This window comes from Equus przewalskii, chromosome 1, assembly GCF_037783145.1.
Source record: "Equus przewalskii isolate Varuska chromosome 1, EquPr2, whole genome shotgun sequence".
Lineage (NCBI taxonomy): Eukaryota > Metazoa > Chordata > Mammalia > Perissodactyla > Equidae > Equus > Equus przewalskii.
This window is the reverse complement of record NC_091831.1, coordinates 140,054,323-140,072,564: the sequence shown is the minus strand read 5'-3', so window position 1 is coordinate 140,072,564 and position 18,242 is coordinate 140,054,323. Positions and strand designations below refer to the sequence as shown.

The following is an 18,242-nucleotide window of genomic DNA, read 5'->3' as shown; positions in this document are numbered from 1 at the left end:
TGAACACTGAGATGTGACCTATCAAAGCTCTAGGAGGAGTGTTCTAGAAAAGAGGTTACCTGCAGACTCTAAGGCGGAAATGGCTTGGGCGTGTTCTAAGAACGGCAGGAAGAGGCGTAGGTGGCTGGCACATAGTAAACGAGGGGAAGAGTAGTAGAACTGAGGTCTAGCAGCAGTTACCGGTCAAGGGTTGTGAAACTACAGCCTGTGGCACAATCTGGCCTGCTGCTTGTTTTGTAAACAGTTTTACTGAAACGCAGCAATGCTCATTTGTTTACAGATTGTCTAGAGCTCTTTCTGCACTACAATGGTAGAGCTGGGTAGCTGTGACGCAGGCCATGTGGCTCACAAAGCCTAAAATATTTACTACCTTGCTTTTTACAGAAAAATTTGCTGACCCCTGATTTATGGGATGCAAACTATGGTAAGGGGTACAGATCACAATGAAAACCCACTGGAAGGTATTAAGCAGTCTTAAGGGAGGAACATAATCAGATTTGTTTTAAATGACTATGCTGATTATCATCTGATGTCTTGTTAGGGGGTAATTGGCAGGAATCCAGGAAACAAAATGGTGGCAATGAAGATGACGAGAACTCGATGAATTCTAGAGGGATTTTGGAATTAGAGTAGATAGAATTTGACAGATTTGCTATGAAAGGTAAGAGAAAAAAGGAATCAGCTAGCTTTTAGGTTTTGAGCCTGAGCAACTGGGTAACCATAAATGAGATGGGGAAGCAGTTTTGTGGGTGGGGGTGGGAAATGAAAGTTAAGAGTTAGGGAATGGACATGTTATAAAGATACTTTCGGGTATCCAAGTAGAAACGTAGGAAACTGAATATAGAAACAGGAGCTCAGAAAAGAAATTAAGTCTTCAGTTAAATCTGGTACTATCAGTATGTATATTGTATTTATATATATGAGATAGGATGAAATCAACAGTTGCAGAATTGGAAAACTTAATGCAGTAACATTAGATTTATATTTTAAACTAACTATAGTCATGCATATACCCTTATACTTTTATCTCCATATAAAACAGAACTGACACTCAGAATATGAACTGTTAATTTTGAGTAAAAGCCTTCATTCAATGATCCAAATACATATTTGCTACTGCATGAATAATTTTTGATAAATTTTGAATTTAAGACTATGCCAGTATGGCCTTAGAGAAAGCAAACTAATCTGTAGCTGTATTGTACACAAAAAAACCATGGAGAGAAACACAATTATAATTCAAGTCCTGAAAATGTTGTTAACTAATGGTGTAACCGTGGGCAAATCATCTGAACTCTTAATTATATGTTCTATAAAATGATGCATTCGGATTAGATTGCTTTTAATTCCAAGCTGTGAAATCCTGATTATAATAATAATTCAAAAACAGATTTGCTATTAAAAATTGAATCGTACCCAAAAATTGTATCGGGGCCGCTTGTTAAATTCACCATTGTGTCCTCTAGTTCTGACTAAAATGGACTAAAGCATTTTCTACTCTCTCTCTCCTACTGATTACAAGTAAAAACTTTTCACACAATACATACAGCAACTATCTGAGCTTCTGAAAAGTGACAGGAGAGGTACCGGGGAAGGAAATTAGAGCTTGAAGAACGACTTATATGGTGGTGTGTCTCCTGGGTTTTTTTTTCTCTCCTATTTCTAGGCTTAGACTTGAAGATGGCTTGATCTCAGAAATGTACAGTGAGCACAGACAGAAAAAGCTCCAAGACTTTCTGGCTAGAGGATCAGGAAGGAGGACCCTGTGGGATAGAGAATGTTGACTGGAATACCCTGATTTTCATTTTTCTTTTTTTGCTCCTCTGGCCCTTACCTAAGACAAGCCCTAGTCAAGAAGAGGTGCTCCTGTGGTGGAGGCAGCTGGGCAAGCACCTACAATTCCAAGAGAAACCCTTCTCTCTGACCAGAAGAACTGAGAATAGGTACCACTACGATCCAAAGAGTATTTTTTTCTCGCCACTTAGCACCAGAAATAGACCCAGTTGCAGGAAGTGTGTGACAGAGCAGGGAGGCTAAAAAAAAAAAGAGGCCCTTGGGAAGTCACAAAGTATGGAAGAAATCATGGAGAGGAGGAAAATGGAGAGAGGGACACACTAAATTTGTGTATGAAATCCCAGGCTCACCCTTAAGTGGCACTTACGTGGAAAGATATCATAGCACAGGCTCTGAGCACTAAACTATGGTGCAGACCTCCACTCAAGTCCCAGACTTGCCCCTGTTTGACACACATGTGAGACAGACCTGAGTGACACTAAAAAGGCTTTAAAAACTAAACTGACATTGGAATCACACACACAGAAGGCAGACTGGGACTTGTGAACTGAACTTAAGTCAACTGGTTGCCTACTAACACAAACAACAAAAATCAACACCCCCTAGAGGATTTTTAACAAGACCCAGAATCTCACAGCGTTAACATTCAAAAAAACTCCAGGACACATTCTAAACTTACTGGAGATACAAAGAACTAGGAAAATTCCAAAAATTCTCAGAGAAAAAGACAATCAAGAGATGCCAATCCCAAGATTACCCAGATGGTAGAAGGATCAAAAACTTTAAACCAGCTATTATAACCATACTCCATGATGTAGGGCAAACAGACTTGAAATGAATGAAAAAAGTTTTCCACAGAGAAATAACAGTATAAAAAGAACCAAAAGGAAATTCCAGGACTGAAAAATATAAGTGAAATAAAAAAATCTAGTGCATGAGCTTAAGAGCAGAAGAAACAAAGAATGAGTTATGAGTGAAACTGATAAACCAATAGAAATTATCCACTCTGAACAGCAGAGAAAAAATAATTTTTAAGGAAATAATTAGAGCCTCCAATTCCTGGGGCACAACATCAAAAGGTCTGATCTTCTTATTGTGGGATCCCCAGAAAGAGATGAAAAGAGATTTGATGCAGAACAAATATTTGAAGAACTAACAGCTAAAAACTCCCCACATTGGATAAAAGTCATAAATTTGCAACTTCAAGAAGTTAAGTACACCTGAAACAGGATAAACTCAGAGACAGCTACAAGTAGACACATCAGAATCAAACTGCTGAAAACCAAAGATAAAGAACAAATATTGGAAGAAGCGAGATTTAACCATATATCACAGACAGGGGAAGAACAATTCAAATGACCGTGGAGTTTTCATCACAAATAACAGAGGCAAGAAGACAGCAGAACATTTTTTAAGTGCTGAAAGGAAGAAGTGTCAACCTAAAATTACAGATCTAGTGAAAACATCCTTTAGGAATGAAGGCAAAACACACACATTCTTAGATAAGGAAACCTAAGAACCACCACTACAAACTAAACATAAAAATAAAATAAAGTACTGAAGCAGAAAGGGGTGGGAAAAGCCTCCAAGAAACCACACACATCAATCAGATAACAACACCCAGCAGATCTAAATGTAACCATATCAATAATTACATTAAATGTAAAGGGTCTAAAACACCAATTAAAAGATGGAAATGTTAGATTTTACAAAACAAATTAAGCCTGGGGCCCAACTATATGCTGTCTACAAGAAATTCACTTTAAATATAATTAATATACATAGGTAAAAAAATTAGGAAAAGATACCTGATGAAACCACTAACCAAAAGATAGCTGGTGTAGCTATGTTAATATCAGACAAAGGAGACTTCAGAACAAGGAAAATTACCATGACATTATATAATGATAAAAAGAATCAATTCACCTAGAAGACATAACAACTAAATGTGTATGTACCTAATACATAAAGGAAAAACTGACAGAACTGAAAGGCAAAACAGACAAATCCACAATTATACTTAGAGACCTTCTTTCTAAGTAATCAACAGAACAAGCAGACAGAAAATCAGCAAGGATATAAAAAGCCTGAACAACACTATCAAAAAGCTTTCCTCGGGGCCGGCCTCGTGGCGTAGTGGTTAAGTTCAGCGTGTTCCACTTCAGTAGCCCAGGTTTGCAGGTTCAGATCCCAGGTGCAGACCTACACCACTCATCAGCCATGCTGTGGCAGCAACCCATGTACAAAGTAGAGGATGAGTGGCACAGATGTTAGCTCAGGAAGAATCTTCTTCACAAGAAAAAAAAAAAGCGGCTCTGTGGTATAGTTATTCTCTGGAACCCTGCAGTGTGGCTCCCAATTTCAAGCTCTTAACAACTACATTATTGGTCATAATGAAAGCGACTTTAAGAAATACAGCTCGAGGGTGAGTCCCAGGCATCTGTAATTTTTAAAAAGTTCCACAGGGGATTCTGATGCACTCCAAAGAGTGAGAACCACTGGTTTGTGTTAGAATTTGCCAGTAAGTTGCAGTCCTTCAAATACAAAGATGAAAGTTACTCTCACGGGGGAATATATCCGCAGTTCCTGTTCCTGCTTAGCGGAATACTCTTTCCCCAACTGTCTGCCAGGCTAGCTTGAAAGCCTATTCATCCTTCAGTTAGAGGCAAATCCATCAGTTCCCCAGGCAGCATTCCTTGCCCTCTAAGCTTGTGTTAAATGACTGCTTACCTGTTCTCGTTTTCTGCTTGGTATTTATGACAGTCCTGTAACTCCCTGCTAACCTTGTCAGTATTCATGATTTGCCTAAACTTCATTGGGGCAGGGACCATGTTTGCTTCACTATTATATTGTCAACATCCAGCACAATTCCTGGCATCCAGCAGACACATAATAAATACGTATTAAATGAATGAAGTTTGTGTTTTTATAAGTAATGAAAGAAAGCAGTGACCCATTTATAACCAACAATGTGGATTTCTGTCTCTGGCGTTATAAAGCATTGTAGTAACCAACTTTGCTAACAATTTATACATTATACTGACTAAGAAAATGTTTACCTGGAAGTTTAAGCTTTCTACAACAAGAATTACAGTGATGCTTTGCTCTGAAGTTTTTTATTGCATCTTCTCCTAGATTTGCTGGGCCAAAAACCATATCACAGGATCTGTGGAATTGGTAGTTAAAAAAAAAAAAAGTTTACACAAATAGAAATGTAGAATTTGAATTATGAAAATATGTCAACGGAATTATTAAAACTTACTACCTCTTTTCTTCTGCTTTTATCACAGATGGATCAGTCAAATTTTCACCCACACCTTTACATGTATACATAAAAAAGACAATTTGTATTATATAATTGATATAAACATTGACATTTGCAAAATAAAGTCATGAGAGATTTTATAACATCATCAACCACTCCACAATGTTACATTATTCAATAAAGTAGTTTTTCTCTCTTGATATTTCATAACTTGACTTATGACCTCAACACTGCACTGGGAACAAAGAGCTCCTGCAATGTGAATGAGAGTTAACGTCAGAGTCAGTAGGGAGGCATGTGGGCTCCTGATGCAATAGGGCCAAGGTCATAAACAACTATCTCCTTATGCAAAGGTCTACACAATCTGCCCTTGTTTCACATGAAGACAATCTATAGGCCATTTAAAAAGTGCTGTGGATTTAAAAAAATCACACACTAGGGGCTGGCCCAGCAGCATGGTACTTGGGTTCCATGTGCTCCACATTGGTGGCCCAACACCACTCATCCAGCCATGACATGGCAGTGACCCACATACAGAATAGAGGAGGACTGGCACAGATGTTAGCTCAGGACCAATCTTCCTCAAGCAATAAGAGGAAGATTGGCAACAGATGTTAGCTCAGGGCCAATCTTCCTCTCCAAAAAACAAAAACAAAAAAATCCACACAGTAACACATAAATACATCTTCTTGCAAAAGATGCAGATTACATGAAGAATAAGATCATGAACGTCTTCCTTCACCTCCAGCCCCCCCCAGAGATGTTATATGTGTGGTTAAATCTTTTCAGTCTCTCTCTATCTACTCATTCATACAAAGAAAGAAAGAACACCTACTGCCATTTGAATAATCATAAATATTTAACCCATTGGAACAAAATCTAATAAAACATTACAATTTCATAATAGGAAAAACCAGAATTAAAAAATGATATGATACATCAAACTGGCAAATATGAAGAATATTCAGTACTGGAGAGATTGTGGAGCAATAGGCACTCACACACAGTGCTAAGTATGAATTCCTACAACTTTCTAGAAAAGTAACCTGGCAGTAGCTATTTAAAATTGCACTCATCTCTTCTTACTAAGCCAACTTTGGAATATACTTTATGGAAATAAAAGGAGCAATATGTGAGTATGTTTGTTGCATCACTGTTTATAGTAGCAAAAAAACTAAAAATAGGATGAATGTCTCTCAATAGAGGATGTAAATCATGGTATACCTCCATACTACGGACTATCTTGCAGCTATTAAAAGGAATAACCCAAATTTATCAGTAACAACCCAGAAGATGCCCATGATATACTGTTAGGTGGAAAAAACCTCAAGTGGAACACACACACACACACACACACACACACACACACACACACACACACACACACACACAGCATGATCCCAGTAGGAGGAAAACCACCACAACACAAAATGATTAAAAATAAGAAAAAAAGGGCCTCCTTTTATGTATTTGTCTTCAGAGAGGGAAACAGTAAAGATGAAAACACTTTGTTCTTTATATATTTCCATACTGTCTCACTTGTTTGTACCAGTCATCTAAAATAATCATTTTATCATAAAATCATCCAAATAATATCTGAAAAAATGCCTCCATGAACTTATTAATTATGTACAGAACATCACAATTACTTTGTTATTGAAAATAACTGCCATCTTTTTAACTATAAAATCTGTTTGGCCTCACTTCCTATGCATGTTTGGAGATAATTAAATGATACTTATTTAAGAATATATTTTAACTAAGACCCTTTTTACTTAATTGGATGGGCCTGTCTAACAACATACATAAGAATTTTCACTATATATAAAACACTTATTTATGTAAAATGAACTACTGAGTTATTTTTACACAGATTTTCTTTCTTGAGCTAAATCAATACCAACTGTTTGCTTTTCAACAAATCTTTTATGTTTGTGAGTATCTACATAATGAAAGAAGTCATTAACTGATGAACATTCTAAACAGTTATTCTTAGTGATTTTGAAATCTAGTCTGTGCTGACATTTGAAATTAAGGCTGCTCTTTAGGGAAAAAAAATATGGAAGCTATAATGTGAAAGTATCATCCAGACAGAGCTGGCAATTTGCTCAATTGTACTTTCCTTTGACCCTGCTGCAAAACTGCACAGACATTACCCTAAGCAAATCTGCCCTCTCTCAGCCACAATTTCTTTTTCTTTCTTTTACAGCTACAACAGAGTATGTCTACAAAGATGGCTATGATCAGTTTTTCCCTCCTTGTATACACACTGCTCCACCGACCAAGTGCTGGAATCTATTCCCCACCTCTTGAGTCTGAGTTTTTGTTACTTGCCTTAACCAGTAATGTGGCAGAAGGGATCTGGGCCAGTTCTGGGCCTAACCCTAAGAGTTACGGCTTTCTCGCTGGAGGAAGCCAGCTGCCATGTAAGAAGTCTAACTACCTGAAACTACCATGCTATGAGAAAGCCCAAGTTAGCTAGCTATGTAGAGAGATCTTTGGTGGAAAACTGAGGAATTTAGCTGTCAATGAACAGACATGAGACATTTAACTCCAGTCAACCTGTCCAAGCTCATCTCCAGTCATTTGAATCCTCTGAAGAGACAGCAGAGACGAGCCATCTCTACCTACTATGTCCCGCCCAAATTCCTGAACCAGAGAACTGTAAGCATGTAAAATGGCTGTTTCAATCCACTAAATATTTAGGTAGTTTAGTTCATGGCAAAACAAATGGTCTTTCATACTTTTAAACGACTAAGGCTACACATCTAAAAGTAGCATAAGAAATTTCATGTTTTTGCTTATTAAAACATCTGTATTACCTGAACAACAATTAAGATAGCCAGATCCCACGATTTGGGGCCCTGATGGCTACATGCCAAAGCTGTTATCAACCTATTTTTTTAATACCTTCTACTGCTCTAAGATTTTACCTATCTATAAATTAGCAGATTTCTGTATATCATTCATAACACATGAATGGGTAAGAAGGTACTGTACAATTTCACTTCAGCAATATTTTAATAAATTTACCTTGTAAATCAAGGACCAGTAACTCCCCTCTTGTATATTCGTAAGTCCAGTGGCTAAAGGCTAGCATGATCTCTTCCAGTGTATTAGTTGGAATAATTTCATCACCATTATTATTGTTGTATTTTCTAAATTCTCCAGTCATACATTCTTCCACAGCAAACCACTGTCCTGCTGAATGGCAATACAGCAGGAAAACTTCAAGGAACCTTATGAAGAAGTTATAGACATTACTAGTAGTTTTGTTAATAAAATTCTAATTGATCTTTAAAATGGATAAATAAATATTTAGCATCAATAATGAAGGTGAAAAGAGAATGCTATCCACATAACACTAAAAGATCCCAGAAAAATCTAAAGATTTACCTTGGAGAATACGGTATGGATTTGGGTTTCATTTGGTTGAAGGCAAATGTGAGCTTTTGTGCTGCTCTTTGTTGTTGAATTTCCTACAGAACAGAAAAAAACAAACCCTTGTTCAACATTGAAACTAAGATTTTATTTGGTTTATCCTACTTTCAAAGTGAAAACATGAGACTCAAAGAACATTCAACTGTTATGCATTCACTAGCACTTACTCTGAGACAGAGATGCAGAACCGTATCTTCTTTATAAATACTTGACCATGTGTTAACCACTTCAGGAAGGAAAGATTTGATAATATAAAGATGCCCTGATTTGAGGATATCATGTTCTGACCAGGTACATTGTACCTTGACAGCTCTCCGTAAACCTCCTCCCATCTCCTCTTTACTTAAAAACTCTATTTTGGCACAGAGGCCTAGCTGTGACCAAGAAGACATGCTGTTATTCAGTATGTTGGGTGAACTCTCCTCCAAGCGATACACTGTGACAGGCTCACCTGCAACAGGAATGGACACATTTTAAAGTCAAATTATGACTCTTTAAAAATGACATGGCAGAATAAAACTAAAAATCAGATATCTTTGGTTAGGATTAAGTAAGGAATAAAAGATAAGACGGACCAAGTTATAGTTTTATAAAAGAAGTTTAAGGGCAACAAATGCTTAGAAATCAAGAATCTACTAATATCTCTAAATTCATGTGTATTAACAATGATAAAGTTCTATGAAAGTGTGAACATTTTAAAAAAAACTTTTAGAAAGCAATTGGACTTCTAAATTACACTTTTAGACAAGAGCTTAGAAGTATCTGTTGCACAAACCCCGTGAAGTCACTTTATCTATGCTTTCATTACTAGACAACGGATCAAGAGCTTTTCTGATTCAAATACACTACTGCTTCTGAATATGCCAGAAATAGAGAAATTCAATACTCCTGATGCTTCCTTCTTCTATTTAAACATAAGTGACTACTGTAGTAGTCAGGATAATTAAAATTTATATGAAATGGACACTTCATGTGATCCTCCTCCTTTCTGTCACCATCCATGTTCTATATTATAGCTAAAACCACATATTAATAAAGCGTTGATTTTCTCTTTCATTTCTTTACTTTTCAGATTTACCTCTTGGAGGCACAGGTGTAAATGGAATGCTCTGGGATAATCTCATCAAATTATTTCTTTCCACAGCTGCATAAAAATGAGAGAGAAATAATGAAATCTCTAAAAGCTGAAATATTACTAAATTTTGTTTTTTAATACTACTGACCTGAGTAATAGTAATTTGTATCCATAACTGGCTTAAATGGAGAAGCAAGACCTAAAATGGCAAATAAACAAATGAGACCCTTTTAAAAGTACTAATGCAGCATAAATTTTTGCTCATACATGCTCATATAATCATCCTAAGTTTCCTTCATGTAAAGCTCTCTTCACAAAAACAGAAAAAACAAGGAATAAGATATGTCCATTGTGTGCTATACTATCCTATTTCATTACGCCAGATTAGTGGTAACTGCACTCGGACACCCAGAAGGGCAGAAACACTGATGCTTCACACTCCTGTCATAAACTGCATTCTTCCTGTAACTCCCACTCAAAAAAATATATACGTATCTTTTAGTTTTAGACCTATGGGGGCTGGGGCCCGTAGCCACGTAACCATTTTAATGGGTTGACCATGAGAAGATGAACTTCTGGAATGTGACACCAAAAAAGCCCCTCCTCCATCTCTAAATGTATTTGAGGATTTTACTTGTTAACTGTAGTGAGAAAGATGGAGTATAAATTGAATCTGCTATGTGTTAAGTTTCTAGAACATAAATGAAAAAGAACATTGTTTTGCAGGAAAAGGAAGTTAGTCAACAGTTTTAATACTGTGTGATAAGTATAAAATATATATAAGTGTGTGTATATATACGTATGTACACACACACACACACAGACTAGATGAGAGGAGGGGTACCAAATGCCCCCTGGTTGAAGAGCTACTCAGAGGAAAAGCCGGGAGGAAACGAGGGTAGTTTGGAAGGTAGTGGTGTGGTTAGAGCAACATTTGCAAAGGCATGGAATTGCTAAAGTGCATGTGATTCTTGAGAAACTGCAAATTGTTCAGTATGAACAGAAGAGTGGTTTTCAATACTATTTTATATATGGATCAGAATCTCCTGTGAGGTTTTTTTCAACATACACCTACCCAGATCTCACTCCAAAAAAATTATAATTGTGTAGGTATGTGTCATCATATAAGTGATTCTCTAGAAGTATTCAGATATGCAACCAAGATTGCAAATTAATGAGGAAGAGTATAGGCATGCCTTTAGGAGGTAAAGCTACAGAAACAGGAAATACCAAACAGTTAAGAGCCAAATATGCCATGCTAAGAAAGGATACTGAATTTTATCCAATGACAACGGGAAAAACGTAAAGCAGAAGAGTGACGAGATCAGATCTTTTAGGAGAATCATTCTGGTGGCAGAACAGAAGATAAACTGGGAGCCCAAATTGGTACAACCACTTCAAAATCTATTTGGCAGTAACTACTAAATGTGAACATATGCGTACCCTACCACCTAGCAATTCCACTCCTAGGTATACACCCAACAGAAAACAAATACCTATGTTTACCAAAAGACAAGAACAAGAATGCTCATAGCAGCACTATTCATAATAGCCATACACTGGAAGCTACCGAAATGCCCATCAACTAGAATGGATAAATAAATTCAATATTTTCACACAAGGAAATACTGTACAGTAGCGAGAATGCACAAACTATCACTATAGAAAGCAATACTGATGAATCTCATGCACACATATTAACAGGATGCCAGACACAAAGAGTACACATTGTATGATTCCATTTATATATTCCACACACACACACACACACGTAAAACTAATCTACTATGTTATTTAGGGGCAGGAAGTATAACAAGAAGAGGACACAAGGAACTGGGATATTGGCAAACTGTGTTTTGTAATCAGGGTGCTGATTACACAGGAATGTTCACTTAGAATTCACTGACATGGAGGCTTATCTGCACTTTTCTGTATGCATATCACACTTCAATAAAAAATTTTTAAAATGATGAAGGTCTAAACTGAAAGCACCAGCAAGATGTACAGTGGAGGATGGATTCTAGAGATATTTAAGAGGTAAATACAACAGGACTTTGTGAATGCAAGGGCAAGGGGATGAAGAGTAACTCCCTCTCAGGTTTCACCTAGCTGACTGAGAGCACTGTTCATGAAAACAGGGAACACAAGGGAAGGAGCAGGCTGGGGAACAGAGATGAAGCGGGGTGGAAGACAGTAAATAGATTATCATTCATATGGTGAGTTCATGTGTTTGTGAAACATACATATCGAAGAGAAACTAGCTGAAGGAACAACTTCTTACTACCTTGGCTTTTTCAAACATGAAGTCTGAAATTTCTAACCCAGGATAAAGTGGTATTTGCTATAATAGGTCATATACGGTTCCTCATTTCTTCACACTAAATCTACAACATGGACTCACCATTTAATGTTCCTTCTTCAGATGGCCTAAAGAAACATCAAAAACTATGTTATAAAAGTTGTGCCACAATTTTCGTTTTGGCTACCACATAATTTTTATTTTATGAAGTTATTTGATTATTTAATAGAACATTACTAAAGGAATTCTGAGAGTCAGATTCACTTTTTTTTTGAGGAAGATTGGCCCTGAGCTAGCACCTGCCACCAATCCTCCTCTTTTGGCTGAGGAAGACTGGCCCTGAGCTAACATCCATGCCCATCTTCCTCTATTTATATGTGGGATGCCTGCCACAGCATGGCTTGCCAAACAGTGCCATGTCCACACCCAGGATCTGAACCAGCGAACCCTGGGCCACCAAAACGGAATGTGTGAACTTAATCACTGTACCAACGGCCAGCCCTCAGATTCACTTTTGTTTAAACATTTGCCATTTCCCTTAGGCCAATGGCCAAATTCATACATGGGTATGTATATATCCATATGCATACACTTTATTAAAAACGCATACCTCCAATTTATGCCTACATAAACATTATTCATAGTTTGGTGCCAAACTGAAGGTTTGGTATTAAGAGAGCAAAATATTCCATGACTTCTCTATTGTGGGGATTCATTCCAGCACTATAACAACATCTTAAAATAACTTTGCAGGATTCTAAAAATACTTCAATAGAATAGATGGGCAAAGAACTAAGAGAACAGCAAAGAGATGTCATTTTGCAAAACTCAATTTCTAATGTTGAAAAAAATTTTTTCCATTGTTGAATATATTTATTTATAACATCAAATATTGGTACCAAATGGAGGTTTTATTAATTCCACAGATTCCAGTGCAAATTAGAGAGACAGGTATAGTAGACAGGGGAGTGGCATGGGAATCAAGAAAAAAATGGGCTAGAGGCTTAGCTCTCCCATTATCCAGCTCTGTGGCCTTTCTTAGCACTAAAAGGACTAGGTCCAAAGAGGCATTCTGGAATGGAGAACCTGTGCAGTCTCCTTCTAGCTCTTACATTTAATCTGATCCTGATGTGTCTACTGATTTTCATCTTAATAATATTAACATTTTTTATAGGAAGTATTTTGACCCTAGCATCCTCCTTTTGTCTGCTGCTGAAAAACAACTCTTTTCTCAGCACCCAAAGAGTGCTGACCAAATCCACCTTTCTGGCTTTTTCTACGGGTAAGTATTCTGTAAGACAATGTGCTCTTGTTAGCTGAATTAACATTAACTTCAAGGACCTATTCTGTCTTTATATCCTACAGTTTTGGTTATACGAGACAGTATTCTCTGAAGAGATCTGACTATAGGTAGGTCCAAATGCCAACTAGGACCAGGATACCCAAAGAATTTGAACTGCGATTCCATGTGGCACCTGGTTTATTTTCTTGTCTATATATTCACATCTACTCCTGATGCACAGAAGGAAACGGGGGAAACACTGTAGAAAGTATAATAATTTCCCTCAAAGTGGCTTCCCTTCTCAAGTAGTCCACATCAGAGAGTAACTCTATCATGCTTCCAGTACCAAATGCGTGTCAAAACAAGATGATATTTTTCGTAAATGTCCTTTGGAATCCTAAAATACTAATTCTCAGGCTGGAAATACAGAGATTATCTTTGATTCTTATCTTTAAGTTTAATCTGTATTTAAAATTTTTACTCTCTGGGGATGATTACCTGTCAGATTGCCTTTAGTTTCTACTTTTGGTTCTGGATTACCACATCAGCTTTCTAGTGGGTCTCTCTGTATGCGGGCTTTCTAATGTATACTGTATATTACTGCTCTAATTATCCAAGTGTTTTCCAAAAGGAGATGCAAGGTTTTTTGATTAGAATCATGGGCAGAGAAGTTAAGCAAATACAAAACTAAAGTGTCAAAGTAGGTCTCTGAATAAATCTATTGAAAAGCAAGTTGGAAACAGGACTAATAAAATCATAACTGCATCATTATAAGGAAGATTTTAGTACAGTTGTAACTATAGTATGACTATAATTATAGTATAACTATACAAAATTAAAAATTTAAATCTGTACATAAACCTAATAAATGAATTCCCCTAATCTCTTCTATGTAAACATAGGAGATGCTAAAATAATCATCATCCATAGATAAAAGAGTTAAAGAAATGATGCAAATAGCAGGAAAAAAAAGCAACATTCAATAACTATGATACTTTTCAGGCTAATAACGAGAAAAAGCTTACTTACATTTCTCTCTTTGATGGTCTATCTTGTAACCAATCCTTTAGTCAAAATCAAAAACAAAAAGTTAAAGAAAAAAATCTCTAGATGAAGCATAACTGTTTAACCCTAGTTTGTTTCCTATAGTATGTTTTAAGAATGAAGGGCTGAAAAATTAATATGAAGTCATTTTTTCATACAATTGAATTAGTCAGACAACAAATGGATAAAACTACCATAAGGCCATTCCACAAAGTGGAATAAAGAATTTCATGAGTGTTATTTCCTTTAACACAGTTATAGTCTAGTCAGTTCTTTGTTTCTGATGACAATTTTGTTTTCTTAAAATATACATTTGTTTCTTTTTTTTTTTTTGAGGAAGATTAGCCCTGAGCTAACTGCTGCCAATTCTCCTCTTTTTGCTCAGGAAGACTGGCCCTGAGCTAACATCGGTGCCCATCTTCCTCCAGTTTATATGTGGGACGCGGAACGTGCACACTTAACCGCTGTGCCATCGGGCCAGTCCCTACATTTGTTTCTATGACTCTAAAAATACGTGCCCATTGCCAAAACAAAAACATATCAAAGTATAAAGAGAAAAATTAAAATCATGCAAACTGGAAACAAAGAAATTACTAATAACATTTAGGCATATTTCAGTGAAGCCTTTTTCTGTATGCATATGTACCTATGGATTTTATTCTGTAGTTTTATAATGTTATGTCTAGGTATGGATTTATTTTTACTTTCCCAGTTTGAGACTTTCTGAATTTGAATCTCCATATATTTCATCAATTTGGAAAATTCTAAGCCATGTATTATCTCTTCAAATTCTGTCTACTTTCTCAACGCCAATTTAGGGTTATTCTCCATGTCTCTTTACCTTTAATACATTTTCCATCTAATTATAATTCTGTTACATTCTGGTCCAATTTAGTAACTCCGTTCAGCTTGCCTAATCTGTTATTTTAACCCTCACTGAGTTATTTTTTATTTCTAGATTATTTTCAAATTTTCCAGTCTTTCTGAGTAGTTTCTTTTCTTTTCTTCATATTTGTAATACTCTCTTTCATAGCTTTAATAACTTGAATCATACTTATTTTATAATCTGTAACCAATAATTCTAATCTCTTATTTTATAATCTGTAACCAATAATTCTAATCTCTTAAATTATTAGCAGTCTCATACTCCTTCTGTAATTTGACTCCCATAAGTTTTATAGTTTGACACTGTGAGATCATATTCAACAGAACTTTATTTCTGGCAAAACTGTGCAGATCAATTTCAGGATAGGTCCTTCCAGAAAGGAGGAATTGTTACTGTGAAACTCTGTGTGCACTAACCCCTTTTACCCATGGAAATAGTTTTTTTAATAATATGATTTTTAATAATACAATCTATCTTCTTACAGCAGAATGTAAGTTAATATGTTCTTGACAATCCAGGATAATTATGAGCACTCCCTCCTATACTTTGACTATAAAGGAGCAATTTTTCTAATTTCTCCCAAGCTATTCGTCTTGGTCGCTAGAGTCTGCTTTTAAAGAGTCTTTGTAAAATCAAATATTATCTCAAATGACTGAGAATGACTTCATATAATTAGTTTCAATTTAAACAGATATTCCTGCCTTTCTTTTGCATAAATTTTTCTTTAAAAATTTCTGACTAACCACTATAGGAAGAAACTCTTTTCTATAACTGCTACTCATGTCCTGATGTCAGTTTTCCAGGGTAAAAATTTTTTTGAAAGCTAGATAAACTCTCAAATAAAACATGATCATGTTTTAGCTCTTCTCTAATAAATACGTACTTAAAAACATGCATTTGTTTAATTGAAATGTACAAACCGGTAGTAAAGCTGCTTTGGAATCTACTTCATGAGTTTCCTCTGCAGATGGCCTTCTACTGCTACTTTCCACTTAAAGAAAATTAAAAGAAAATGAAAAATTACACAACTAAAATTTTAAAAAGTACGAGCTAACCAAACACAAAGTGTTTCTAGGCATAGTATAACTTTCATAAGATTACCTTAACCTCTCCCTAACACTGCTGAACACAAGCGTAATATGAGGCCCAGGAGTACCTTGGCAGGACATCTCAATTAGTCAATTTATTTTTGTGAAAAGGCAGTAAGAAACAAAAGAGTATAAAGGAAAAAGTCTTACTCTTCCCTGTTTCCTAATTTCTTGTGTACCCTTCCAGGGATATTGTGTGTGTGTGTGTGTGTGTGTGTGTGTGTGTGTGTGTGTGGCTGTAAGTACTCCCCTCCTTTTATACATCTTGGGGCTTTTTGTTGCTGGTTTTTTTTTAAGATTTTATTTTTTTCCTTTTTCTCCCCAAAGCCCCCCAGTACACAGTTGTATATTCTTCGTTGTGGGTCCTTCTACTTGTGGCATGTGGGACGCTGCCTCAGCGTGGTTTAATGAGCAGAGCCAGGTCCATGCCCAGGATTCGAACCAACGAAACACTGGGCCGCCTGCAGCGGAGTGCGCGAACTTAATCACTTGGCCACGGGGCCAGCCCCTTGTTGCTGGTTTTTTAACTTTAAGCTTGGAGATCTTTATCAGTACTCAGAGGATTTCTCTGTTCTTTTTTTTTTTTAAGATTGGCACCTAAGCTGACAACTATTGCCAATCTTTTTTTTTCCCTGCTTTTTTTCTCCCCAAATCCCCTCAGTACATAGTTGTATATTTTTTAGTTGTGGGTCCTTCTAGTTGTGGCATGTGGGACACCGCCTCAGTGTGGCCCGATGAGCAGTGGCATGTCGACACCCAGGATCCAAACTGGCGAAACCCTGGGCCGCCGAAGTGGAGTGCAGGAACTTAACCACTCGGCCACAGGGCTGGTCCCAGATTTCTCTATTCTATTTTGATGCTACACCGAACTTCATACTATGGATATAGAATAATTTATTTAACTAAACTCCTACTGATGGACATTTGGTCTGATTCCAACTCTTGCTATAACAAAATGTTGAAATTAATGATTTTATACATACATCTGATTTCAATCTCTTGCTATAACAACGTTGAAATTAATAATTTTCTACATACATCATTTGACAGTAATGGAAAAAAATAGAATAGTTCATCTTTCCCCTCTGATTTAAGATGCCACCTTTGTCGTATCTTGTTTATCCTAAACAAACTTTAGAATTAAGCCTACTTAAAAAAAGGCAGGGTGTCAAATACTAAATTAACTTTGACAGAATTTACAACTTAATGATACAATAAAGGAAAACCTCAGATGAATGGTGAATGGAAATCTTAGACCAAAAGTTGTACCCCAAGCATAGAGAGCAAAAAGACCAGATTGAAGTATATGAAAGACCCGAGGCAAAACTTTTTCAAGATGATGAAACTGAAAGAATACACTATATATCTGAGTATCTTGAAGAAATGTAGTCAAATGGCAGAGAATCTAGAGCTGATTTAGCCAAAATTATGATCTAACTATATTGGTGAAAAAGGGTAAAGGCATGTGGGAGCATGTGTGTGTGTTTTGGGAACAGAAAATGGGGTGGGGGGGGGGGAAGAGTTCAATCTTTGCCTTCTTTAGTGGGAGATCAATGGATATTGTCTACAACTGAAATATGAGGATGCAAAATTATAAGCATACTAACTTTACAAATAACATCCATGTTACCTGAAAATAATGAGTTTTATTTCTTCTCTCCTAATCCTTCTACCATTTATGTTTCTTCCCTTCTCTGGCTAGGATGTTAAAGAGAAATGGCAATAGCCAGAATCTTTGTCTTGTTCCCCATCTTGGGCTTTCAGTATTTCATTATAAAGTATAATATTTGTGATAACTTTTTGTAGAAACCTTTTATTCAAGATTAAGGAAATTCCATTCTATTCTTAGTTTTCTAAAAGTTTTACACATGAATGGATGTTGAATTTCATCAAATGCCTTTTTTGCAGCTATTGAGACGATCATATGATTTTTCTCCTTTAATCTGTTACTATCATGATTAATTACATTTTTGAATGTTAAAACAACCTGCACTCCTGGAAGAAACCCAACTTGACACTGCTGTATATCAAGAGACTGAAAGAGGAAATGATGGTGAGGGGCACAAGG

General features: G+C 36.4%; 1 protein-coding gene across 4 annotated transcripts in view; it reads right to left on the bottom strand.

Moving 5' to 3' along the window:
* The window catches only part of TRPM7 (transient receptor potential cation channel subfamily M member 7), a 109,182-nt gene that overhangs the window by 1,920 nt on the left and 89,020 nt on the right, over positions 1–18,242 (bottom strand). For 3 of the 4 annotated variants that reach the window (XM_070580319.1, XM_070580343.1, XM_008513843.2), the window contains 10 exons: positions 16,007–16,077; positions 14,186–14,220; positions 11,977–12,002; positions 9,724–9,774; positions 9,579–9,644; positions 8,668–8,951; positions 8,456–8,538; positions 8,093–8,298; positions 5,060–5,111; positions 4,854–4,960 (listed from right to left, as the gene is read on the bottom strand). In XM_070580319.1, coding sequence (XP_070436420.1) covers positions 4,854–4,960; positions 5,060–5,111; positions 8,093–8,298; positions 8,456–8,538; positions 8,668–8,951; positions 9,579–9,644; positions 9,724–9,774; positions 11,977–12,002; positions 14,186–14,220; positions 16,007–16,077 — 981 coding nt within the window. The remainder of the gene's footprint in view (positions 1–4,853; positions 4,961–5,059; positions 5,112–8,092; positions 8,299–8,455; positions 8,539–8,667; positions 8,952–9,578; positions 9,645–9,723; positions 9,775–11,976; positions 12,003–14,185; positions 14,221–16,006; positions 16,078–18,242) is intronic. The other variant, XR_011528454.1, reaches the window with a different exon arrangement.